This window comes from Numenius arquata, chromosome 8, assembly GCF_964106895.1.
Source record: "Numenius arquata chromosome 8, bNumArq3.hap1.1, whole genome shotgun sequence".
NCBI lineage: Eukaryota > Metazoa > Chordata > Aves > Charadriiformes > Scolopacidae > Numenius > Numenius arquata.
Genome location: NC_133583.1, coordinates 14,222,691 through 14,250,494, shown reverse-complemented (window position 1 = coordinate 14,250,494; position 27,804 = coordinate 14,222,691). Strand labels below are relative to the sequence as shown.

Here is a 27,804-nt window from a genome sequence, read left to right as displayed (position 1 = left end):
CACAGCATTCATAAAAGGCTTAGAAAACGTTACTGAAAAAGACTTTTATATCATGGTTATTGTTCTGCAACTTGCACTGCAGATTACTTTCACCAGGCAGGAGCTAGCTGCAGCGAAAATATTCTTGGCAGTCGTTTCCTCGATGTAAAAACCTTCTGGGAACTTTTTTCTTTGAAACAGTTTAGTTCAGTAACTTTGGGAATGGACTTGTTTTATTTATTTTTTACAAAGTGTTTAATTTTCCCTTTTGCTATACTAGGCATCCGGTCTTCTGACAAGTTTAATAATCCTCTGTAATTGGGTTAGAAATAGAATTTTCTCAGCCATGGAAGAGATGATTTCTATTTTTAGTTTTGATCTGTATTTTTAGTATTCTGTCAAAGGTAATAAAGAACTCTTGATCTGCGGTTATTGACAATAGTAAATATTCCAATAAAAGGCAAAGTGTAGCCTCCAAAGGTTGCTTCACTCCGATATAGGAAAAACACTGCATCAGTCTCCCAGGCCCTTTGTATAATCTTGGGTTCCATGTCTATTAGTGAGAAACATTATATTCTCTAGGATATTATATTATGATTATCAATAGACAGATTGGTTGAGTAAAATCTTATCATCAGCACAGTTGGCTGTTACAGAAATTCAGAGCAAGTTATGTGAAGAATCTGATGTTGATTTGCAGTCTAAGGGTTAATACAGAATTTGCACAGGGAGCATACACGTGTTAGAGCATTTACAATTACATGAAACGACAGGTGCATAGGTGCCCAGTGGAGAAAAAAAATACCAATGCTATAGACTATTATAAAATAAGTTTACCTGACTCGTATAATCAACAAGACTGCCTCTCTCCAAGTAGATCCTTTTGCACACCAGTAGCAACTAAATAGTTAGAATTCCAGCTAAATCAGCAGCCCAACAGGACAGCATTCCATACACTCACTCAACTAGTTCAATCTTCCAGCTATTGTCAAGGCCTGGGAACCTACCAGCCGAGTCTGGGAAAAAAAGGTAGTTTGATTTCTGTGGTAAATCAGCCTTGAATGTTACAGCTCCCTATCCCTTAAAAATGAAGTCTTTTTATTAATTGATGAAGAAAATTCTCCAAACGTAAATTTATTCTTGCACTGAAGTTTACTATTATAACTGTTATGTCTATTCAGAGTTTATTATAAACTATTATATCTAACTATATATAACTACCCACACACCCCCAGCATCTTTCTTATTTTCAAATTAATGTTTTCAAACTCCCAGCCTTCCCAAAGAAGAGCTGAGGTTTTAGCATTGTGGTAGGGATGGGCAAGCACTTCAATTTCTGGTCATCTAGGTGACATCTGACACTGAGGAAAGAACATTTCCTTTTCCTCTGCTTTTTATGAAACGGATAATATGACCAATCTCTACTTTTTCCATGGACTGCTATAAATATGAAATCATTGTCAACAGTGCAGTTGCCCATAAAAATGAAGATAATAGGTAAATCAGACGTTATTAAATTAGTTCTAAGAGAATAAAGTATGAAATTGTATCCTGTTATAAAAGATAGAAATTGACCATTGTTTTGGTTTTTATGAGTCTGAGAAACAGCAACAGAATATCACAAGTAAAATAAACTAATTTATAGCAGACAGAGGGAAAAATTCCTTCAGCTGATCTATAGCACAGCCTTTAACTTCTGACCTCTTAGAAATAATTCGGGTCTGACCAGTTGTAGTTTGAATGCATATATTGTGTGCAGCGCACATTTTTCACTGTAACTCAGAAAGCGTTTGTTGTGTGATTGTTGGTTGTGAGGGGGTTTGGGGGGGGGAAGGTATTTCAGTATCAAGTCGCCACTATATTTAAATGCAAGATAAAAAAAGAAAAATGAGAACTTAGCTCCTGAAGTTTTTTGAGATGTATTATCCACATGGACATCCTCATATTAAAGCATATATGTCCACATCCTCAAGGTGGAAGAATTTTGGCCAACAGTTCCCAAACATCAGGAAAGCATCCTGAGTGTTCTCACGTTTCAAACTGAAGGTATAAAAACTCGAGCAACCCCTTCTTTCCGTTTTCTTTCAACCACAAAGTCCTTTGTGTACAGGGCTCCAAGGCAGAAGGTACAGAGATTAGGACTGCAGAATATACATATGGATAATACGTCTGAAATAAGGCCAGTTCAGATACAGAGAACTAACTTATCAAATTCCCTTTTGAATTGCTAACGCAACTATTCACATGCTTAGCGATCCTTCAGAATGTCTCTGACTTACCTGGTGATAGAAGCAGAATTAGGAATTGTAGGATAGAGGCCCAAAGACAACAATTTTACACATCATCCTGTAAATTCAACATAGCTAATGTGTATGCAAACTATCTGACATTAAGTAAGCAGTTCAAGTCTTCAATAATAAGTTTTACAGACTAATTACAGATTTTTCTATCATATTCTAAGTTTGATTGTGCCAGACCAAAAGTCCATTATAGAAACCTTCATTTACCTGAGCAACATAAGGAATATGAGTAGTTTCAAGGCTTATCCTTGAAATTGCAGGGTTCATTGACTGGAACAGTGCTTTGAAATCTACTTGGATCAAAACAAAAAGCGTATAAATCTTAGGTAATTGTCACATTTTCTTTGACAAAATTAATCCAATCCAGGTTATTATGGTCTTGTAGTTGGTGTGGTTCTGAAATGAACCATGTACTGCTTAGGAGACCTTCAAGGAGGATATAGGAAAAAAAATTACATAAAATCATATTAAGGCAGATTTAAAAAAAAAACAAAACAAAACAAACAAACAAACAAACCCAAAAAAACCCAACCAAACAAAAAAGAAACAAAAATCAGATCCAGTCTGTCCAATACCGAATTTTTAAAACGCTAAAAGTTTCTTACAGTTGCTTGACTATATGAAACACCCATCAAAATATCTGTTTCACTTCCAGATGCAGTATGAATAGCAGTTAGAGAGTCTGGTTGTTTGTGTGGTGTGCACAACTGCATTAAAAGCGTTTTGGATAAAATAATTGTTCTCTTAAGCCAAGTCTTTTTATACTACTAAGAAAAGCCCAATGAAAGAAACTGAAAAAAAAATGGTTTATTTTGATATTTAACTTCTAAATTATAGTATCATAAACATTTTATTTCTGCAAATGTCAGCTGCATTCTATTTTCCACAGTTCATGTGTTTATGTACAGGCACAAATTATGGCAACAACTATACTTATCATTCAAAATGTTGAACACACTGCCATATCTTCAACCTTCAGCTTTCCAATGTTTTTTCCACCCTCCCAGAAAATACATTTTAAAACATCCAAACGATGTCCACACACTTGAGTCTAGTAGAAATTAAAGGGATTCTTTCACCAATAACATTCTGTTTAGAGTTTACTAATGCTTGAAAATAGTAGTAAGCTAACCTCTAATATGTGTATTAACATATTTGTTTTTAAAATATTTTTTTACAAGTATTTTTACTGTTATTCTTATTGGAGCGAAAATACAGAATTCTTGCAAATTCAGTACTATGTCCTTCCAGCATCTCAATATACACAGTATTTTTCTAATTTTTTTCAAGCACTGTGGCCTTGTAAAAAAGCTATGCTAAAATCAGGTTAAGTATTACTTTTCTCAATTCTGTATATTTTAGCTGTGGGCTTGTCCTACTCTAAATTTTCAATTAATTATATTCTCTTTCTTCTGAGGACATATAATACATTGTTTCCACTTTATGCTAAGAAGGAATGAAGACATTCTTCTTTTCTTCCCACTCTCACCCGCACAGATTTGATTGGCATCTGCATATACCTTTCATAATTAAAAAAATAACATTTGCAGGATTGTACAGCAAATTTTGAAGAAATAAAAAATAAAACATTAATGACAAGTGATTCTTTGTGCAACTGTCATTATCCATTTTTGAAACTGAGCTTTCTTAGAGCTCAAAATGAAAACCTAATTCCATTAAGTAATACCAATTCTGCTACTGAATTTAACAGAACCAGGAAATCTTCCCAATCTTTAGTCTAGTTGCAGTATGTGAGCTGCCACTTTCCCCGGGGGAAAGCAGCACTACCTTCACCAGGTAACTGCTAAGAAATTGCCGCCTCCTCATGTTTTGCAGCTTTGGCATTCCTATGTGCAGCAGCTCTCCAGCACACAAATTTTCTAACCTTTCTGTCTTTCTGTAGTAAAACAGCAAGAATTGCACTGAATCAAGATCCTTCACAGCTGGATTTAGTAGAGGAGCATTTACCTCTAGGTTATTCTGCCTAGTTTGACCCAGGTATTATTTGACTTCCAAGAATGGGAAAACATGATGAATTTTGCATTCAGCACAGCATTTAAAAAAAAACCATCACTGAAGGTGCAGATGATTCACTATGTACTTAAAACTATCTAAAACTTACTTCGGTATTGCAAGTTTGAGGTTTTTGAGTAAGTGGGCTTTTTTTTCAAATTTGGAAACCAGGAAGAGTAAAGAACATTACATTAATGGACAAAGCCCTCCAAATCTGCCACATACATCTAATTGATCACAGAATTCCATATTACAATTGCAAAGCATGCCGCAGTTCTGCCATCGACGGTTCAAATACTTGTTACAGCACTTTCTTACTCTGTGACAACAATTTTCCAACTGTTGTTTGGAAATTCAAATGATTAAACATAAACTGATGGAAAAAAAAAAAAAAACAACCAACAAACCAAAACAACAACCCAGGAGCTTTAAAGCGACTCAGTTCGCTAAATCATCCCTGGTTTCAATTGTTCCATCTCATGCTATTAAAGTGGACAATACAATGTAACAGTCAGCAATGTCTAATTCTCATCTATCAAAACCGAGAAAATATTTGAGGTGTTTGAGTTCTCCCTTGATGTATTCCTAAAGTCACCTCCTGTCAGTGGAATGTGAAGACCGGTTAAACGAGACAGAATCTGACTCCATGAGCAAAATTAGCAAAGGTACATTGACACGGTGTCCTTGACTATTTGCTCTTACCATGCTTATTATAATTTTGCCCAGAACTGCAGTTACACAGATGGGTTTTACTTATGAAAAATTGCTCTTTGGAAACTGCAGGGATATTTTGGATGATGGCACACCTACCTGGTCACTGCAAAAGAAAGGACATGCGTGCTCTGTGTCTTTAGATAAACATGTCCAGTTGTAGTTTAAGCATTTTTTGTTAATATAACAGTAGTAATATTATACTATCTTAATAACTAAGTAATGATAAGTAGTGTGAAAGAGAACTGCAAAATAACTCATAGGCTTCTGTCTACTGGTTGGCTCAAAACAAAGCAAAATACTCATGCCTGTTAACTGCTGCTCTGAACTTGTTTTGTTCCAGATGATTTTGTAGCAGCATGTCCTTGAAGGAGAATATGAAATCCCCCATAAAGTGTACTCATCTCATGGCTGAACAAATCCAGAATGGTATCTTAAATATAAAATTTGGTTTCCTTCCCCCATCTCTTTAAAGTGTTCTTTATATTAGCCCTTCCAGGAAGAAAACAGGAAACTTGGTTTCCATGGTATCACTCAGCATATGCAGGGTCTATATTTTTTGTCTATTATAAAAATGATACTTCAGACTCAGTATGATACTATCCGTGAGTCATCATAGCCAGATTGTGGGGAAGAGATAGGAGAACCATATAGAAAAGGGAGATAGGCACTTATCTGAAATTAAATGCTAAGAGACATTAACATTTGGGAGAGGAGACTGTGACGAAAGGAGCTCAAACATTTCTAAAAGAAAATTATTTTTTCTGATGGAGAATTTCTTGATCTCACCTTTGGCATTTTATCTTGCTTCTGAAAAAAAATCCTGCTCTCATTCACTACAACACTCCTGCCATCAAGTATGTCAGCACTTAAAACTAGAGGCTGAACTACAAAATTTACTAAGACTTCATGTTCCAAGCTATTTTATGTCCACTTGCAAGATTATTTCTAGCAAAAAAAAGTCAGTTTTGATTATGACATCTGTAAACAGTGTAATATCATGACATTTAAATTAGTAATAAGAATAATTCTGAATGTATTCCCATGTATTTTTCCATGCTGCATTTTTCAGATCATGAGAGACTTTACATAAAGACCAACAGATGCAAGTTCACTGGCCATGAAAAAAATGCCTTAGGAATAACAGATCATCTTCAGGGAGTATTTGTTCCTTCAAGTAGATTTAGTGCTGAGACAGTGTGGTAGTTAAAGCACAAACAGAGGCTGTTGATAAAGTGGCAATGCATAACAATGTTGTAATGTATTATAAAGGAGCAATTGCCTGCAGTTCGTCAGTGTGGATATGGCAATGGAGTTCTGCTTTACATATCCCAGGCACTAAGAATTTTGTAGCAGTGATTACAGGAGGTTCTTCTTCCCCTACAAAAGGAAAAAAAAAGTGAGGTTCACTAATCGAAACATTGATTTTGTATTTGGCCAACATTTTAGAAATGATGGAAAGAAAACTTATGAAAACCCTCTGGATCATAATGCCATACACTCATGAAGCTGAACTACCACGTTCAGCAACTCCTTATCTAAAGAATTAATGCAAATTTTCACCCCAGGCAGGGCTTCTTAGTTAAGACCTTAACAGGTAATGGACCTAGTAAAGGTCTGGTTGTTGGTACTTCCTCAAAATTTAACTGTTTTGAACTTCAGTTGATGATGCCCAATACGATGATCTCTGAGAATCTTTTCTTAGCAGATCAGTAGTCTGCACATGAACTGCACTGAAAGATAGAAACTATTACAAATTATGACTCCTGATTTTAATTCAAAAGATTAAATCATAAATCCTTTAAAGAAGAAAGGAAAGATCTACCTTAAGATGCTAAATGACAGAGCTGTTCACTTCTGTTCTGACCGAGTAATAGGTAAAAAAAATAGCCAGAACAGAAATGGTACTGTGAATTCAGAGTAATAATTTGGAAATGTCCAACTCTTAGAACAAGAATAAAAGCTAAAAAATTCTATCGCCTCCTCTCATTATTAGGCATATAAATATTAGGGCTATAAATATTATGTATGTCTGGGACAGTAAAAAGATTTAATGGTTACACTCTAATAGGCAGATGATGCTCAGTTCTAGATACTGTCTCCCTTGTACCTGTACCTAATGGGGACCGGGGTTTGGCTGAGGGGAGGTTTGGCTAAGAGTCAGTCAAGGTGGTGCTTCTGGACCGGGACAGAGAATGAGAAAATGGCAGAAGTTATTGTGGTTTCTTAAGATGCTGGAACACAAGTGTTAAGATCCAGCTCTACCAGCTAGTACTATAATGTTTAACCTCTATAGCTGAAACATGTTAACAAGTAGGTATGTGACTTGAGAATTAATTACTGGAAAGACTGTCTCTTTCTTCCCGTGACTCCTTGGCAGCTGGGATACCCAGCTGACGGCTCTGTGATTGAATCAGGAGGGGAATACTGGTAAAGCATTCTTACCAAGAGGCCATAAATTTTGAACTAGCATCCTACTTTTGTTTAACGCTAGAACCTTTACAGATATCATCAGTGATTTTTCCCACAAATGTGAGTAAAGGCTATATTAGAAGATGTCAGGAAACTAAAGAATGTAAAATTAATTTTGAAACAGTATTTGTGGCTTATGCAATTAAATCAGTAAATCTGTATTTTTTTTCACCTGAAAAGTTTTCATGTTTTAGTTATTTTGCCCTATAGACTATCTAGCCTATAGATATAGATGTTGTAGCTATAAATCAACACCAATATTATCTCCCCCAAGATAATTCTGGCATCAGACATTAGTTATGAATGACCTGAAGAATAATAATAAAAATAATTCATTTAGCCAAGACAAACGTCTAACAAACGAGCTCGCTGTCAACACTCATTCAAGAAAGCAGAACAGCATACCACCATCAAACTGTCACCTGTTGTAGCTGCTTAAGGAAAATCTCAGCAAACAGCAGTTTTATCCTATGAATACAATTGCTGGAACATTCCACACTCATGTACTTGTGATGCCAGTGCAATGTACTGTAACTAGTAAGGTCGGATCAGCTTTTTATGTAGCCTGAGGCAATATTTACACCTTCTAACTATAGGCATCTAAGCTGGATATCTATTTCAGATAGCATCTTCTGAGCATTTCAGTTCCTCTACTGAAACCCGTTCGTTCATTCCTCTCAGCCCTATAATCCAACGAGAAGCCTAATGTCATTCTGAAACTTGAGTATAGACACAGTACAGACTATACCCCTAAAGCTTCTAGTATGTGCTGGAGCAAAATGGGATGTCAGTTTTAGATTTATGGCCATTCTGTAAGAATGTTTCACCATATCACCCTCTTGATTAAATGACACAGCTGTCAGCTGAGTATCCCAGCTGCCAAGGGGACTCTGGAAGACAGACACAGTCTCTCCAATAATAGGTCAATTAATGACAAGTGACTTATTAATAGAATTTTAGTGAAATCTTACTTAGCTAGGGATCCCCCCGACAATAAGTTAAGGAAAAGATTCATTTTTCTGAAGTTACTGAAACCTATCTTTTTACCATCTTTATACAATGCTTACCTTCCTCTGCAGCCTTCTATATGGCTTCTAACATATTATCTTCAGTATTTTGAGATGGTAGAAATACACTTACAGTAACTGAATATAATTTTTAAAACACTGCTGTATCTTACCTAAACCTGATGATGAAGAAACACTTCCTGTAATGGAAGATGTTTCAATTTGGTCTGTCAAGAGTCCTTCCATTAAAGGCAAAGATAATTCAGATGAAGGAACAGATGAATCATAGATTCCAGAATCTCGAGGCATATCTTTGAGATTTGAAGCTTTAACAACATGTAACAATGGCTGAAGGACAGAACTGCCACCACCTTGCATGTCCTGAGTTTCTATATCTTCTCCAAGGTTTAAGTGCTGAACTATACAGTGAGAATCTGAATTCCCAGCTGAAATAATATTTACATCTGTTTTCAGGTAAAAATCGCCATCCATCACCTGTTTATTCACTAAGTCATTTAAAACCAAGCCTGAATCAAATTTTTCCATGACAGGCTCCGAGTAATGCAAAGAAGGTGGAGGGAAGGGAATAAATTGTTTCTCAAACCAATCTGGTTCCTGATCAATGAACTGATGCATATTGCAAATAGCAACATAAAGGGACCTCCCAGATTTGCTCCTGAAATAATTCCTTTTACTAATGTTAACAGGAAACACCTCCGAATCCTGTACACTAAGATCTCTGGAGTGTAAATGTGAATACAGCTGGGGAAGATTGTCCATGAGTTTGTATTTTGTACTTAGATCCAGAATACCAGGGATGTCTCCTTCACAGGAGTAATCAAAATAGACGGCAATGAACTTGCAGAGGTCATTGGAATTCTGCTTTGCTTGACGAAGCTTCTCGGCAACAGTCAACACAGCAAACAGAAAGAGTTCTCCTTTTCCTGCATCTTTGGTTACCCCTCTGTGTTTCCAGTTCTTTTTTTCAACAAAGTATTTCATTCCCTTGGAACAAACAATGATGATAAACTGGGATTCGTTTATTTTTTTCATAAGCCACTCTTTCTGACCTTCTTTACAAATTTTTAGATCTTCCCACAAATCTAGAGCCACCTGGAAAAGAAAAGAACATTCTGGTTGATACTCATTATTAGATTATTAGATGTATTTGCTAATAAAATATAAGTGAGTTACATTCAGTGAATCAGCTTGTATTTATCTGACAATTGAGAATTAATGATGAGTTTAACTATAGCTTGTTCTTGAGGCAAATGCAAGCTGTTTTAAAAGAGTAATAATTAACATAGCATTGACAGACTGGAATCAGTGGTATCAAATATGTCAGTAGTTATTCACCAAAATAAGCACGGCCTCACATTCATTCTAAACTTTGCTTGTGGGTTGGATATTTCTCTGGGCGAAGGAAGTGGGTGAATTGCTAATATAAAGAGGAAAATCTTCCAGACTTTTTTTATTTTTTTAAACGAGAATGCTAGTTATTATATAAACCCATTTTGCTGCTTATTTATAAAAGAAAAACATACCTAATTATACCTGTATTACATATAAATGTATGGAATCAACAAGTAAGAGTGCAAAGCCAAGTAGCTGAATGTAAACTGGGTAGTTCCTTAAAAAATAAAAGCACTATGGATTTGATAAATCACAATAATTCTTGGGGAATAAAAAGAACATAGAAAATGTGGTTGGACCAAGTAAATTGCTGTTTCCTTATCTGATCAAACTAGATATCATTAATCCACAATAAACAATGTGTGTTTTGTGTGTGTAAACAGTGTGTTGTGCCTGCCTCAAACAATTTAACCATTGTATATGTGGGTCCATAATGTGCTGAATGTAATGGAAATCCATATTCATTTATCATCCTTTGCATATTAATGAAATCTGATGCCAAGAATTTTCATATCTAGATACAAACATAATTAGTGCCTGTAACACTGAATCCTTTCAGTTAGGATGCAGCTTATCTCTGATAAGAAAGCTCTGAAAATTTTGTCACAGGAGTTGTTTTATTTTGTACTGAAACGCTCAGGCAGTTGGACCAGATGACCACTGTAGGTCACTTCCAAGTGAACTGCTCCATTCCACGCAGGGGGAAGAGAAGTCATTTTACAGCTCCTTGGGAGATAAGCTTAGAAAGGCACAATGCAGGCAAGTTTTTCTTGAATCTGTTTTTTGTTTCTGTTCTTCAAAATAGTGTCTGATCTGCTGTCTGAGAGAAAGGAATTTTTATATGGTCGTTATTATTTTAAATGGCTATTAAATGCCACTAGTTTTGTCCTTTATGAGAAAATATTCTGATCACATATGAAAAATACTTGTGGAACTGTTCCATTATGCATCAAGCATCACTTTTTATATTACTTTCCACAGCTTTAATAACAACACATATTACTTCTGTATATAGATCCTATCAATATTTTGTTACTGATATAACCTCTCCTATGAAGACAGGCTGAGAGAGTTGGGGTTGTTCAGCCTGGAGAAGAGAAGGCTCCAGGGAGACCTTATAGCCCCTTCCAGTACCTGGAAGAGATGGGATCAGGGATTGTAGGGATAGGATGAGGGGTAATGGTTTTAAATTGAAAGAGGGGAAATTTAGATTAGCTATTAGGATGAAATTCTTTACCCCGAGAGTGGTGAGACACTGGAATAGGTTGCCCAGAGAAGTTGTGGATGTCTCATCCCTGGAGGTGTTCAGGCCAGGTTGGATGGGGCTTTGAGTAACCTGCTCCAGTGGGAGGTGTCCCTGCCCATGGCAGGGGGGTTGGAACTCGATGATCTTTAAGGTCCCTTCCAACCTAAACCATTCTATGATTCTATAAAAAATCTTAAATGATGCCTGATACCATATGTTGCATGGTACATAGTTACAGCAGTAACAGCTCACCTGAGCGTTATTCCAAAGAGGTATGGTGTAGCATGACTAAAGTACATCTCTAAAAAGAGGATTCAAATAAGTTCCTTATAAAACACCTTACCTGAAGTATTTTAAACATTAATAAATTGTGACCAAGCCCTCCAAACGTGAGTCATCGATCACGCTACTGTGTTTGCCCACTAGAGGTCAGACTTGTTGCGTGGTTGAAAAATCAGTTCCCTTCATACATTTCAAATCCCAGCGGCAGCATTAAAACGCAGCAAAAAGAGACTCACTATTGTCTTGCCTTTTTACAGTTGAAAAGTGAAGGTGTGGCCACATATTGATTATATTTTAGCAAGCAGTCTGGGATTCTAACACTAGTCGTTCAAATTAACAATGTCTTTCTCATAGCTTTAAATCAAAACCAAGAAAAAGATATGCTGATCGTACAACATTAATGGAACAGAAGGGAAGGAAAAAAATCAAAATCAATAAAAATTAATACATAGTGTCAACAATTTATCCTAATTACACAGATTTTGCTCTAATAGATTCTGCTACTTTAAAATTCCAATACATAACCTCCTTCAGGAATACTGAAGTATATCAGGTAGACACCAATACATCCTTGTGGCTGCCGACTATAAAGATACAAGACCTACCAAAAGAAAAGCAGTTAATACAAAACAAGCTAAACACGGCTGAATGAAAGTCCTGGAATCAACGCGGTACACTTTTTCCACCATTCTGTTCTTTCACACGGGCTACAATCTGTTCCTTTCCCAAAGTAAAGAAAACCTATATAGCCAATATTTAGAAGAATAATGGAAGTTATCTCTGTGGAAAGGAGAGACTGAAATAACTAATTTTCAAGCATATATTATTATGAGTTTTGGGGATGCTGTTTCAGTTAAGGAAACCATTTATAGAAGAAATGTTGAGTTTACCTCACAGCCACAAAAGTCCTGAAGAAAATAAGCAAAGCATTGGATGACGTTAATGTGTTTCTGGCAATCTTTGTTGGAATAGCAGATGAACACTTTTGGCCGGGGATGAAGTCTTTCCACATGGAGACCGGCAGCATATGCTGAAGATTCTGAGCTCTCCTCATCTAGATGGGAATATATATTTTCTAAATTGGAAGAGAAAGAGTTCACACTATAAAGCTTGGTTTTGCTTTGTTTTTTTTTAAACTTTTGTAGGCTCATTACTAATGCATACAGTAATGACTTTTTTCAAAATATATTTCTGTCTTTTCCAGCCTGAAAAAGAAAAGTTACATGTGCTCTATTTATCCAGCTTATGACTTGCTATGTACGTGGAATACACTTGGAAAGTGAAATGTGCAGTCGTTACTGTACAACTCAGAAAACTTAAGAAAGGCTTATTTTATAAATAGAACGAGGTTGTTTCACCTCTATCCAGTTTCAACAGTCTTCACCTTGCTGAAAATATAAGCATTAAAGATGTATTGTCATCAAGAGTTTCCTGTATAACCAAGTGTTTTGTTTTAAAAAAAAACACAACACAAGCCAGATAATATTAAACTCCAGGTACACAGATCCCTTCAGAATATCATACAGTATCTCTCTGCATATATATACACACACACATATGTTTGGACATTAATTTGAATTAAGATATGATTAATTTAAAGCAAAATAGCTGTTAGTGTTTCTTCCCTTGTATAGATGCTTTTATGCTGCAACATAAAAGTCTGGTCTTACGCCAGACATTCAATCTAGTTCTACAGCTGATTAAGCTAATTTGGAATAAAGCATGAGTATTTCAAAATACAAATATCCATCTAGGGATTTAATTTAGAACAATTCATCAGGAATAACTATTCTGGAACAACTCTCTGTAGACAAATCCTTTGTGATTTTGTCTGGGTTTTTTTGTTGGAACCATGCTAGCTGTGAGCAAAAGGATAGCTACAGAAGACCAGAAGGTAAAAGGATTTAACCCAGATGGCACATAGCACTTGCAATATACCTCACTGCCAAAATTCAGATGGATAACACAGATATGTGAGGTTTGGGGACATAATCTCTTTTTCCATATTCACGAAACCGCATGATTCCCTAGATTCTACAAAAAATGCCAATTGATTTTTAACATCTCAATGTATCAAGCGTGGCTTGCCAGCTCCTGGACACAGAGGAAAGAAAAGTCAGTAGAGAGGGATGGAATCTAATTTAGAGAAACATCTGCAAGTAAGTCTTAGAAAGAGTATATTTAGGAAGATGGCTTAGGATGAAGTGGTAAAGGCAACTTCCAGGAAAGTGAGAAAATCTGGAATAATAGATACAGGTAGTGTTCCAGACAGTGCTGAGAGTTTGTACTGGTATCACATGGGTTTACTTTCCTTCTGGTTTAAAATAAATAAGAATTAGACATCTCTGAATGAAATAAGGGAATGTTTACAATATATCAATTTACAGATCTATTTGTATTCTACATGGTCATGGAGTAGTTTTAGAAATAAGAAGAAATTCAAACCCAAAAATATTTCCCAACAGCAATTTTGTTCTCTCCTTTCTACAGCAAAGTCTTGATTTGTGATACAACACTTTCTATAGTAACAAAAACCATCAAGCACTGATTAAGAATTTGCTACAAGTTTCAATACACAAAAAAGCTGTGGGGAGGAAGGAGAAAGAAACAGAAAAGAAAAGAAAGCTCTTCAGATAAAGGTATTTCTGGAATAAGCCTACCAGTTAAGACTGTTCTGGTTGCAAAAGTGTACCTTTACATGGAACTCTATATTGAATAAAACCTCTTACCTTGCTGTTTCTTGCGACACATCACTGTGAAAAGTGTTGCAAATGCTGAAATGACAACTAAGGGGACTGTAATGGCAATAGCTCTTATCGGTCCAGCCCATGGAGAATGTACTTTGAAAAATAAAGCAGAATTAGCCATATGCAAATAAGCTATATTATAATTATCTAATCAAATTTTCACACTGGGAATGTAAAACTGCTGCAATACACTATTATCAGGTAATTCTCAAATATACAATAGAATCAAACATCATGTTCCGCTCCATTTTACATAGGTTTTATGCTGATGGTCCCCATCACCACAGCATTAGAGAGACCAACATCAGTAACAAGCACTACATGCCAACTCACACCTCCCCCCAGGAGAGGAACTTTACATAAGATACACAATAGTCGTTTGGACCCCACAAATTTTGTTCCAGGGTGCTGAAGTAGCCACTTAGAACTGCCTTCCTGCACAGATCACCATTAGCAATGTGCATTAGGATTCAGTCCGTTTTCCCCGTTGCCTTCATCTGCGGCTGTTTTGTGTCTGCAGTTACATTCTGAAAGCCCAATTTAGCCTCTCAGTAACTGGTCTGACACATAGACATGCTAAGCATTCACCTGCCAGGTGTCCCAGCCTGCTTGATTTCATTTCAGGGCTGAGGTACACAGGCAGGTAAGGTGTTTAGGCTGCTCTCACAGTTTAATTACATTATTTCCACACTACTGCATGCATCAGCTGTATGCAATTAAGACACAGGCTATGATTCTTCATATCCATATACACAAAAAAAAAAGTATATATACATTTACTTACTCTCCCACAAAGACTACCAGTGATATATTGACCTAACCTGTACTAAATATAAATGTACAGAGATGCAGCTGTGTATGTACAACTGTGCACGTCTACTCATTTTATTAGGTAAAAAAAGATTTAAAAAGTCACAGCACAATTGCCTCAGGAGTCTTGATTATAGCAGACACCGGTCAAATCAAGATTTACTTCCAACATAATTAAGACTGAATCTAACTTAATAAGGTAAATACTGTATACTGTTTAAAAAACAAAATTCATACCTGGTTTTAGCGCATAGTGCATTGTTTTCCTTGTTGTATTAGTGTCATCAACCAGCTTTAAAATGTAAAAGATAGATTTTATTTTGTGGAAATTTGATTTTATTTATTTTCTGCAATATGTAAACAACTATAACAGCTTTCATGACCAAACATGAAGAAACTTACTGTTCAAAAAGTTAAAATTACAGAGCACCACAAAGTAGTAATTAGTGAAATCCCTTGTCTTTGTTGGTACATAGTTTACTACTGTAATATTAACTTTCAGAGTTCACATACTGTCATCATCAAGAGAAATACACAGGCTTTATTTATAGTAAAAACTATGAAATTAAGTATAGTAAAAAATACTACAGTAAACTACAGGATTCCAATTAAAAAAAAAAAAAAAAAAAATCAAAGTCCAAGAATTATGCAGGCCCACAACTTTACTTGAAGGCACAGATGAAACTGTTATGCATTCAGGGAAGCAAAGCTATGGAAAGGTCAATAACAATCTGTCTAAAAACCTTTACTTGCCCCAAGTACTTCGGTAGGGATGCCCGAAATCCAATTTTACCAGAGTGTGACTTGAAATACTTTCATTTCAGTTAATTTCTCCATTAACATACTCATTTAGCTGTTGTACAAATGACTATTTATAAATATTACCTCAATTATATAATCCCCTGGAGATACATTCTGAAGAACACAACTTGTAGTATCTGTGTTTTGCTCCTACATCAAAGAAGGAGAATAGTTTGCAAGCCATTCAAACACTTTTAAAACCTAATAAAAAATTACATTTGCATTGATTTAGAAATATGCAGTGCCTTCCTGTATTAAGACACCTTAAACCAGCAAAGCTAAGTCTCTCCACTCAAATATGCAAGGACAACAACCCTCTGCCTGCAGAACTAAAATATGATTAATTATCCAAAAAGATCTTAAAAGTTTGGTCTAATACATGAATTCCACATTATGCCCTTAAGCTCCCTAGCTTTGCAAATTTGGTGCAAAGGTGAGAGAAAAAAAAGTAGGAAATAATATGTATAACAAACATAATAAAAGTGCAGTTTGAAGTACTAGTTAGTTGTAGAGTCTTCAAGAGAGAGAACAGTCTCTTCCCATTTGCTTATACTATCCAGCTCCAAGGGAGGCCTCAAGCCTGGTTTTGACCAACAAGTACTATCACAATACAATTATTATTTACATAAATAATACCAAATGGTTTAAAAATTTTAAAACTGATAGTATCCTGTATTATATCAAGTTTTTAAAGTTTCTGTTAAACCATAGAACATCTAATGTTAATAGGCATTGTGCTTTTAAGAGTTGCAGAACTCAGCGACGTACCTGTTTGCAGGTCTTTTGCTTAAATGGCCCTTCATGCTTAAGTTTGTAGTGAAGAAAGTAATATCTAAACCCAAAGTTGTGAGGTGCATGATCAAAGGACACTTGCATGTTAAAACCCTGCTGGGTAACATTCAGATTCCTTGGCTTCCAGTCTGTCAGAGGAGATATTCATGAATTGGAAAAAAGTGACTCTTCAAGTACAGTAGCTTTTTGGAAGATGAATATACAGAAAGTATTACGTTTTACTTACAGGGTTTGCAGACAAGGTTTTCTGGCTGTAGCAACAATTCACATGCTACAAATACACAGAAGAGTTATTAATGATACAGTATCAAAATGCTATGCTATTTAAATAGAAAGAGAATGAGGGCAAAAGAAGGGAGTTCATCATTTTGAAGACAATACCCCCAATTCGTTCCCAGTCTCTAATATGCCTGGAGTAAATTTGTTATGTTTCTTTGTTATGGTTTCAAGTCCCTTCTCATCTTTGTATGAGAAACTCAGGTTCATTCGTTTGAAAACAGCATTCCTTAGTGTGACAAAAGGGATAGCACCAGGCGCAGCACAGCAGGAGAGGAAGTTGAAACTAGACTTAGAGACATTTACGCGGAGTAGGTAAGTATGCTGAGCGCTATTACAACGACAATGTTACTGCTGTCTGCTTCAACAGACAGAACTGAAATTATTTTAAGAAAGTTTTATAGGGCAAAAAACACCTAAGCAAGACAAATATAAACATTTCACCCCAAGGGGTACTTGCAGTTTCTCATCATACACTGAGGAGCTTCTTCAAGTTTCTTGTCTCTAACTCCAATGAGGATCGCTAAGTAATTTTGAGAAATTCAGCTGGATTTGTTGCTATCTAATTTCATATGTACTCATCCATATCTATCTCTAGATCTGGTTTTGAAACTGTGATCTCAAAACCAAAAACAACCTGAACTTCTTCACAATGTCTGGAGAAGAGACGGAACAAACCGTCTTCACGAGCCAACTGTGGGCAGGGGGCGGGGGGGGGCAGTGCAGTCATTGGCAAAGAGAGATGATATACAATACTGTATTTTATGCAATACTTACGTCTAGTTCGGAAGAAAAATGGGTGATAATTACTTTCATTTTTAATGGAAGGAAAAGGAACAATCTTTACAAAGTAATCTGTTTCAAACTTCAGATTTATAAAGGGCTGGGATTCCATTCCCTACAAAAAGACAAGATTGCAATATATTTTAAAATCAACTATTATAACTGAAACTATCTTTCAAAACAGGCCCACACTTTTGCAAATACAAGCAGAAATTAATACATTTAGAATCCTTTATCTACCCCTCCATTATACACTGACATGAGGAATCTCAATACAGATCTGGATGGGGACTAGCACAGACGTGCACCTGTACCACAGGCACCCAAATGACAGCTTCCAGCTTCAGGAAAGCTTCTATAGAAGGGACTAGATCTGTCTCTAGAGCAACAACTATCATTAGTTTAAGGAATAATACTTTCAGAAAGCAACCTGCCTCCTAGTAAACAGCACATTGTGTATATATTTAGTTAGAGATATGTTTAGATTTATATGCAGCATATAAACACTTTCAATACTACTCACACAATCAAATGACAATGAAACTTTTCTTGAAACAAAGCACTTACTGTTCGTTTAAAACTGGGGCTGAGCTGCTTTGGATCTTTTAAAACCATCTGCTGGCATTGTCTTCCCTCTGATTTTAACTCTTCAAGTATTACTCGAAATCCTTTCAGGTATTCAATCCCTGCAAACAGCAGGGCATTTAAATAGAAGACTGATATTTCAAAATGCATAATGTGGTATTTTATGTAATTTGAATATATTTCATTTGTCTTTAAAAATAAAACTTACCAGTTGTATGAAATATGTTTGTGTTTTAAGACCTGCAGTTGTCAGTTCTTCCTGCATTTTCTATCTTGCCTATTTAGAATTCAATCTTTGGCAAAGGCTGCAATTACTACATACTTGTGTAATGCTTAGAGCAGAGGGGCCCACATCTCAGCTGGGGCTTCCAAACTATCACTGCAATATAAGTTATCGTTACCTTCATCAGCCTCAGGAATACTTTACGGTAACTTCACATTACCATTATTAGCAATGAAACAATATTTTGCTAGCAAATTATAGAAATACTCCTTTATAACATCTTCCCATCATTTCTGAGATTACCAGATTAAAGTGATAGTGGTTGTTACAACTTCTTTAGTTCTAGTACAGCACGGGGTGACAGAGAACTTGACTTAAATGGAATGGAATTTATTCCAGTGCGTGAATACTTCCAGTTATTTATAACTGATGCCAGAACTACACCCATTTTTTTTTCAAGTTACTCTAACAAAACTAACTCCCAGCACAGTGTCTTTACATTTCTTTGCAATGTTCTCATCATGGAATTACTTCATTACATGACTAAATTGAGTCACAGCGATGTGAATATCACAGGGCAATGCCAGAGTGTTACCCTGTGATACTTTTGTGGCTCGGGTATCAAAGTCACTGCACAGTTCTTCAAGACTAACTACCACTACTCCATCTAATTGCATCTTTTCAACAGCATTACATATGGCAGAATACATATTTATCAAAGACACAGCCACAGCCTTTGGAAGCTAAATGCTACATAAATCAAAACTGATTTGAGTTTATGCTATGCTTGTCAAATTAAAAAAAAAAATCCCAAATGTGTGATTTTCCATGGACTCCTCCATTTCAGTTGTTTTCACGGTTTTGCGGAGTTTTTTTAATGTTTTATAATTTTGTAGAAGATAAAGACCATGAGTTGCCCAATGTGTTCTTAATATTTCATGGAATAAAAGCACTATTTATGCTCACATGAAGACCATGAAAGAGAGAGTGTCCAGTCTCCATATTACCCGAGATGTTTCAACAGCAGTTCTGTCCTCACAATTTCCAAAGGATTAACCTCTGATGATTACAAGAAAGAAAAAAGAAAGAAAACCAAGCTTTGTTTCCCAGAGAGATTTGGTTCATCCAGTCTGCAGCTGAAGATTACCAAATGCTTTCAACTGCACATTTTTGCAGAATTAAGTGTAATTTTCATATACTCTTTTAAACCTCAGAAATTAATCATTATTTTTTATCAAAAAAATTATGAAAGCATGATTTAATACTGGGGGGGCCACAAAAAAAAAAATCACAATTTTTTCTTATCTAAAATGTTTGATTTAATAAATGCAGATCTAGGCTAAAAAGTTTATATCAAGTTTAATAAATACACATTTGCATTATTAGCCGTATCTCATCATTTAGGATCTAATCCTACCACATTAATGGGAACTTCCAGCTCTTACTAAATCATAGAATAGTTTGGGTTGGAAGGGATCTTTAAAGGTCACCCAGTCCAGCTGCCCTGCGACATCTTTACTAGCTCAGGTTGCTTAGAGCCCCGTCCAACCTGCCCTTGAACGCTTCCAGGGATGGGGCATCTCCCACCTCTCTGGGCAACCTGGACCACTGTTTCACCACCCTTATTGTAAAAAAATTTCTTCCTTATATCTAGTCTGAAGCTACCCTCTTTTAGATTAAAGCCATCACCCCTTGTCCTATCACAACAGGCTCTGCTAAAAAGGCCAAAATCACATAATAAAGGAAACATTTCCTAACATCCATTTCCGAAAAGCAGTTACTTTCTCACTCATTAAAATGTCACCTTTAGCTTGATTAGACACATTAAGTATGGGTTGGTTTGTTTGGTCTTTTTAAAATACCTGTGTAGCATACTACTGACAGCCACTTGTCATCACAGAAAAGGTCAGGAAATTTGGAACACTTGCCTTTTTGTGAAACAAGAATGCTTAACTCAAAGATTTGAGTTTGACAACTCTTAAGAACTTTGCCAAAAAACAACCAGTGAACCTCTGTGGGGCACAAAAGATTTTCATGGTCACTCTCCATCTCATTACAAAGTATTGTAAAGATTCTGCTATTTAAATGTCTTGCTTTTATAAAACTAACCACTTGATGACATCCTGTGTACTTCTAGCTGCAACTTCATTGCTGCAATAATTTTCCTATGAATGATGCAATGACTGAACTTCATGTGTGGTGCTATCTCTGTAACCTTACACTAGGAATCCTTTTTTTCATTCCAGTATTTCCCTGTATTAGTTCAGCCAGTTTTACTGTGGCAGGAAGAACAAGTGCTTCCCCAGCAGCATGTGGCCTTTGTCCTTCAGTATTGAGTAAGAAATTTCAGAAGAGATTTCACAAAAAGAGGCTTCTGAAGATTTATTGTTATGTTTAGACAAATTTTTCACTTTATTGAGTATTGCATGGCTTCAAACTTTGCTGAAAAAATTAGAGAGGTTTGTCTTCATGTTCCAGATGCTTAGTGTTCAAATATCTCGCTAATCGTGATGGCTTCACAGTATTAGCTAATATCTCAAGCCACACTATATGCTTAGGGCAAGGTTCATCGTTAACAATGGCAGGTATAAATCTGTATTTCAAATGGTCTTGATAATTTTGGCCAACATTTTATCAGAACTGATTAGACAGTCATTGCTTTTACCTTCTAATGTGGCTGATGAAGAGCCTGTACTAGGAGTGGAGTTGTCAGCTCTACTATTTTCTTGTTGTTTGCATGTGGTCGCATTATTAGTATTATCTTTGATTCTCTTAACCCTCCTGTCCATTTCACGATGGTTGGTTCAGTTAAAAGTAGGTAATATAGTCAGTAAGTCCACTTAGCCTGGCACACATACACTGCAATACATCGCAATATGCTGGAAGCAAATGAAAGAGCGAGGGCACCACTGTGACCCCCTCCACACTTGCTCCTCCTTCAGGATACCTCATGTACCACATGTGAAACGAACATCTGACGTAGAGACTGAGTAAGAGTGCCAGAGTTAATCCATATATTAAATATTAGTAAAGCTTAGTTTTTCTTTTCAATATCTAAAAAATATGTATATAGAAGTTCTAAAGTTTTCTTCACATGCCCCAATGGATCATCTTGCGCACCCCCCACTTTGGAGACAACTGCTCTAGTGGGCAACAAGGTACTTGCAATGACATTTAAGTGAATGAGGAATATTCTTAGTGACCAGACCTGACAAGGAAACACATTAAAATTGTATAGCTACAATTAAATAATGTCTTCCACCTGTAAGACAATTTGCATCCTAAAGAATCTTTAAGTGCACTGGCAATTAAACTCAATCAATGCCACTGAAATGCACCAATGCCTTGAAGCAGAGAACAAAATCAGGGCTATTGCAGTTCTGAAGAGCAGGAAAAATTCAACAAACTGGAATAGGAAAAAGCAGCGTATAGCTGCAGAGAGCATCCTAGTTTTAATGGTATTTCAAGCGAGCTAGTAAAAATTGCAGCTTTGCAAAGCCATTAAGAATTCCTTTCTTCTTAAGCAGTTTGCTTCAATGATTCCAAGCATAATTTAATTATTTTACTTAATACCGATCACCAAGAAGTTACTGCCAAAGACATGATGAATTAGTGCATTTCCCTCTGCTACTTACCGATGGCATTTGCTGTCCAAAGTATCGTCACTGCAACCTGTTCGTAACACGCATACTGACTGAGAGTTATATTCTGCACATCTCCAATCACGTGTTTTCCCACCGAATTCAGATAAGGCGTGCAGTCTAAAAATATGGAGAAATAAACGCTTTAAGAAAAACATTCTATCTGATGTTCTTGTGCCATACCAGAGCGAGTAAATCATAATCTGCCAACAGCACCTAATCTTAAAGATCTATTCAAGCAGCCAGTTTCTAACATAATCTGCATCTTCCCACATAAAGAATTCAATAAAGAATTAAGTTATTTTCCTAAAATTTCTTCAAGATAGAGCAAAGTAAACATACACGTGCAGTATTTATTCTACAAAATATAGAATAAATAGTAAATCTAGATGAAGTTTTTGTCTCAGGACACTGAAAAACACAGAACTTTACAGATCATTGAGCTCAAACACTTTCACCAGTTGTAAACCCCTAGTTCACAGGACCCCTAAGGAAATTACCAGTTTATAATACCAGTGTAGCCTGTACCACAGTATGAGGACACGTGTTGGGACTCCCCAAAGAGAACAACTTTTCCTCACCCAAAACAATATGAGGACTGACATTAATTTTGTGCATGTACAACGGTTAGAGCAAGAGAATGTTGGTCGATGAGGAGGCACGTATGAGAACAATGAACACTGGGAAGCTTTAGAACTGGTGCTCAAGAAGTGCTTTTTAACCACGATACTGCTTGATCCTGACCACAAAGATCCTACTGCCTAAATCCAGCTCATCTCTGTTATCCGTTCAGTAGCCACATCCCGGTAGACCATTTTACTGCCACTGGATCCAGTCAGAACTGGTTTTGTCTTGTTATCCTCACAAAATACACTGTATTCCCTAAAGCTACAGCTCTGCAAACATAGGAAACCTCAGCTTTCATTCCGAAAAGAAAATGTAAGAAAAATATTCTTGACTTTGCTGTTGAACTTGACCATGTCTTTATGCATTCAAAACAAGAAAACAAATAATGCCAAATTTTATTACTTTTAAAGCCTTGCAATGTTTAGGCTCATGTTTTGTGGCAGGAAGAGAAGTAGCAGCCAGACAATTCAATAGTTCCGGAGCACAGTATATATGAAGACACGTATGCACAAACATTCTGCTTTTGAACTAGTGAAGCCAACAAAACGCAGAAAAAGTTGACCAGTAGGCCATATATTACTGACTGATGAATAATTCTAAAAACCTGAGATAATCTATATGCTACGTATTTGTCTATAAAGAGTTTGTAGAAAAGAAACGTGAAAAATCAAGTGTTATCAATAAGCCAAGGCAAGAATTTTGAATTTAATTCAGAGGTGCGATCTTAAAGGCAAGGAAAGAAAAATTATTAACTGAAAAGCACTTTTAGAAAATGGCTTTTTACTATGAATAACAATGGTAAAGAGTCTTTTATGTAACTGTCACACAAATAAGAATAGAACAGTTTGTACAACATGGCCTTTCACAAAAGCCAGGCAGTTGGTACTTACTCTGCTGTTTGTAGAATTCTGTTGCTATGAGTGAACTCAATGACAGCATGAACTTCCTCTTAGGAGAATAGAGTATCTCTTTCAATGGAAAGTTTGAAGTAACAGTTTTTTTGCTGTCTGGATCTAATTAATAGCAAGCCCAAGATTTTGGATCCTGGTTACTAAAATTTTATGGTCAAATGACAATTTGCCAAAATGGAATATAGCACAAATGTCTCAAGTTTGACTGCGAGTCACTGATTTACGTTTTTAAAGAACAACAGATTTAGGAAGAAAACAGCAGGGGAAAACTGCACTTTTGAGGAACCCACTTCTTTTACTTGAATACAAGTGAAATACTAAAACATACAAACATTTGTTCTTCACCCGAATAAATAATCTATCCAACTAATTTAACAACATAAAACACAGTTTGCTAGAGTTGCTGTGTGGCAAAATAAAAGCCTTTAAATCACAGCCAGCACGCCAAATTCTCTTTTGTGCTGGTTTATTCACAGTAAGTATGTTTCCACAGTATGAACTCTTTAGCCTCGCTATCAGGGAACTCTTTTCCTAGTACTGCAGAAGTCAAATAACTCCTTTGTGCAGGAAACACACAGTGCCAGCAGAATTTTGAATCAACACTTGTCATTGGTTAAACACAGCTCCTAGTGCCAGAATTAATGGAAAAAACATGACAGATACTGGAACTTAAACAGACTCCATTGTGTTAATTAAATGTGGGGATCTCTGTTCTGACTGATATTATTTCCTGTTTTTCTTTATGCAGATAAAAAATAAAATCATAATTTTTGTAGCGACCACTTACCTCTTGTACGATCTGACATACATAAATTTTGCTTATTTTAAATATTAACATCAAATTATATTTTAAAAAAATCACAGTGAAGGATCGAAAATTCAGAAATTAACATAAAAATAGAGGAACAAAGGGACGATCAGAATGAAACAAAAGCACCAGTGTTAGGTTACCTGATGCACGCTCTCAATGATGAAATTCTACCCACATTCAGCATCTGAGGTAATTTCTTTGGGGTAGGCAAAAAACCCAACCTGTGACTTCTACTGGCATTAATACAACCGTTACTGCAGTAAATTAGGAGCTTCATTTGATTGTACATTGAGTTTATATTGATGATGGCCACGAACTGCCCAAATAAGGATAAATTCTCAATGTAGTCAATAGTCATACTTTACTGACTAGACAACACAGATGACAAAAACCTTTAAAAAATGAAAACAATAAGACACAGCCATTTCCTAGACATTTGAAGAGGTTTGAATTATTATTGCTGCAACTTGCTTATTACTGTTGTTATGCTAGAGATTACTTTCTGCTTAGTTTAGCTGCAAAACAGATCACATCTGCTACGGTACTAAAACCATCTGTCTTCACTGAAAATATAGACAGCAGTTTTCCCCCAACCGGGTGCTTTAACACTGTAGCTGATGAAAAGTTCTAACTACTTCAACTAGATGAAAAGTTCATCTTCAATGTTCATATTCAGTATCAATCCTTGCAAAGACACCTATTTAATATTTTCCCTGTATACAAATACAAACTACACGTTTTCTACCTTGAGATACACTCCACGCCATCTTCCCCCAAAATTACACATCAGAGAAAAGATGTATAAAGCTTGAAATAATCCTTTCCTACAACTTTGTGTGTAGTGAACCTTTCAATGACTACATTCTTTCACAGAATAAAAACATTGTCTACAATTTTCCAGCCAAATACTGGGCAGATGGTGTAGGCCAATCTGAAAGTGAAACTACTAAAAATTATTAGTTTTATTATCAGTGAAACACAGGAAGGAGAAGATCCACCAGACCCAGAAGAAACAAATCTAGAATTTAAAATTATGCCAATATATATGAGCTCATGCTATTCTTCAAGCAGTTTTTAAGAGACATATTGCTATAAACTCACAACTGTGAAGGAGTCCTTGAGTTTTGTGAATATAGCGCAAATTTTCAACTTACTGTCGTATTTAAAGGTGATATTGAGTAGGCCATTGTTCTTGGTGACTGATGACAGCCCCTGTAGAGAAATACCAGGAAAATAATTTTAATAAAGAGAGCTACTTTGAACTTAGGTAGATTTTTAATTTGTAGTAGTTTGTTGGAGGACAACAGAACCCATGATTTTTTTCCTTCTGTTTAGGCACACCATCCATCAATCTGAACACAAGCAATGGCAGAACAGATTGCATCCACCTACGTGCGCTCACCTGTCATCCACTTTCCAAATGTAATATTCAAAGAAGTGAAAGCAAAGAGAAATGAAAGTCTGGATATAATATTTGCACAAAGACATGAAATTGTGATTCAAGTAATATGACTTGCTCAGTAGATGTGAATCATAGAAGTTTATTTTTGAAAGAAAGTTATCTGATGTTCTCGGCTTCCACCATCTAGGGTAATCGTGCCCATACACACCTTTAATCAAGGTTTAATAACAAATTAAATTGGGTTCTCCAGGGCAAACAAAGTGTAACAGAAGAGAAGAAGGAATGTGAGTCTGAAAAAGCTGATCTCAACTCCACAGTCATGAAAAAGAGTATCAGAAATTCAAACAGAGAGAAGAAGGAATGTCACCGCTAAGCACTGCGGTCATAGCACTTCAGCTCTATTTTCTTGGTGAAGGCCATTTTCAGGAAAGAAATTAAAGGTAGGAGAAAAACAGCAGAAGAACTGATTAAAGAGCACTCATCACCTCCCAGATGTTCCTCATCTCATTAACTACCTCAGAAGAGGTGCCTGAAGGGCTCTGTTACCTATTTGTCAGTTGGGCAAACTAACCCACCAAATATTCAGCACACTCAGAATCCACCTATAATCAAGTCATCTTTTTTTCTTAAGTCTAATATTATTCAATGCTCACAAAAACTACACAGAACTCAAAGCTTAACATAAACTGAGGTATAATAAGCCAGGACACAAAACCCATGGCCTGATTCATCCATGTGCCTGAATTGTATACGGGAGAAACTTACTACAGAGGGAGTATCAATGTCCAGCGTCTAGATATGTGCCCAAATCTATCCTTCATTAAATTATTTTATACAGATATATTTGTATGTAATTTATGCTTCCGTGCCTGACATCATTCTTGCAGAATTTGTATTTCCATGTGCTTTGAGTCTTATGTGTTTTATGCACTGGATTACTTTTCTGTTGTACTTTTTTTATGGGAGAGGCTCCCATATAAAGGCCCCAATCATTTTAACATGTAGTGTAAACATTTTAAAGAAATTCTTGCTAAGAAGAACTTAATTAGACTAAACCACAGATGGATAATTTAAATTTCAATCTTCCCTTTGATTATTGGCTAACATCAACAAAGTTAAAGGAGAACAAATGAAACAGTGGACTTCTCACTGGAATAATACAGATAATTGTATCCCATAACTTTTCCAGTAGAAATGCATACTGTAGAAATCCATACCACCATCCTTGCTGAAAGTGAGGACCAACCAGAGAACTATTGCCCTGAATCCAGACACATGCGCAGGCTGGTGAGTCAGGTGTCTCTTCCACACTTACAGAAAAGAACTTTGAACTTCAGAGATGCAACACCTTTCCCTTCAGAAAGCACCAAAATTCTTTTTGAAACACAAAATGTAGCATCACCCTCACCCTTACTAGACACAAAGTTGAAAATTGGAACAATGATAGTTATGGAGTAATATCATTCCCTGAGAAGCAAGTAACATAATGTTTACCATTATCTTAAAATTCTGTGTAAATGAGCAGTGTTTTTTTAATCTGGGTTTACGGCTACAATGTAAAGAACAGAAATTAACAGTAAAAAAGGACTCCAACAGTAATTAGATGTTGTCAGGATAACACATAGCATTCACTGTGTGTCACTTAATAGTCAGACACAGGTGCTTAGAAAGAAAAAACAAGGTATGAGTTAAATTACCTTTAAAGAAAAAAAGTAAAATACTACATAAAGGATGAAAGCAAATCAGATCTTGATAGCATCGTTAGAAGTTAAACTTGCAATCTCACTTTCTTCTTAGGTGGCTTTTTATTTGTTTAACTTTGATATAGGTTGGCGTTAAACAAGCTGTTATACAAAAAGGTTTCCTGAAACAGGAAGGCATCAATTATTTTTTTTCAGTCTTAACTTTTCTATTAATACCTATTCTATTCTGACTCATTTTCTGTTTCTCTTAAACTATAAAAAATGTCATT

The 27,804-nt window shown here is 36.0% G+C and overlaps 1 protein-coding gene across 1 annotated transcript; it reads right to left on the bottom strand.

Moving 5' to 3' along the window:
- Window positions 1-3,070: 3,070 nt before the first annotated feature.
- Window positions 3,071-25,636, bottom strand: IL17RD (interleukin 17 receptor D). Its single transcript, XM_074152185.1, has 12 exons — window positions 25,585-25,636; window positions 22,076-22,201; window positions 18,200-18,318; window positions 17,627-17,747; window positions 16,800-16,844; window positions 16,550-16,701; window positions 15,866-15,931; window positions 15,218-15,272; window positions 14,153-14,263; window positions 12,314-12,498; window positions 8,656-9,595; window positions 3,071-6,383 (listed from the first exon to the last, which is right to left on the bottom strand). Exons 3-12 carry the CDS (start codon window positions 18,245-18,247, stop codon window positions 6,268-6,270), a joined length of 1,839 nt encoding a protein of 612 aa, XP_074008286.1. The 5' UTR covers window positions 18,248-18,318; window positions 22,076-22,201; window positions 25,585-25,636; the 3' UTR covers window positions 3,071-6,267.
- Window positions 25,637-27,804: the final 2,168 nt, after the last annotated feature.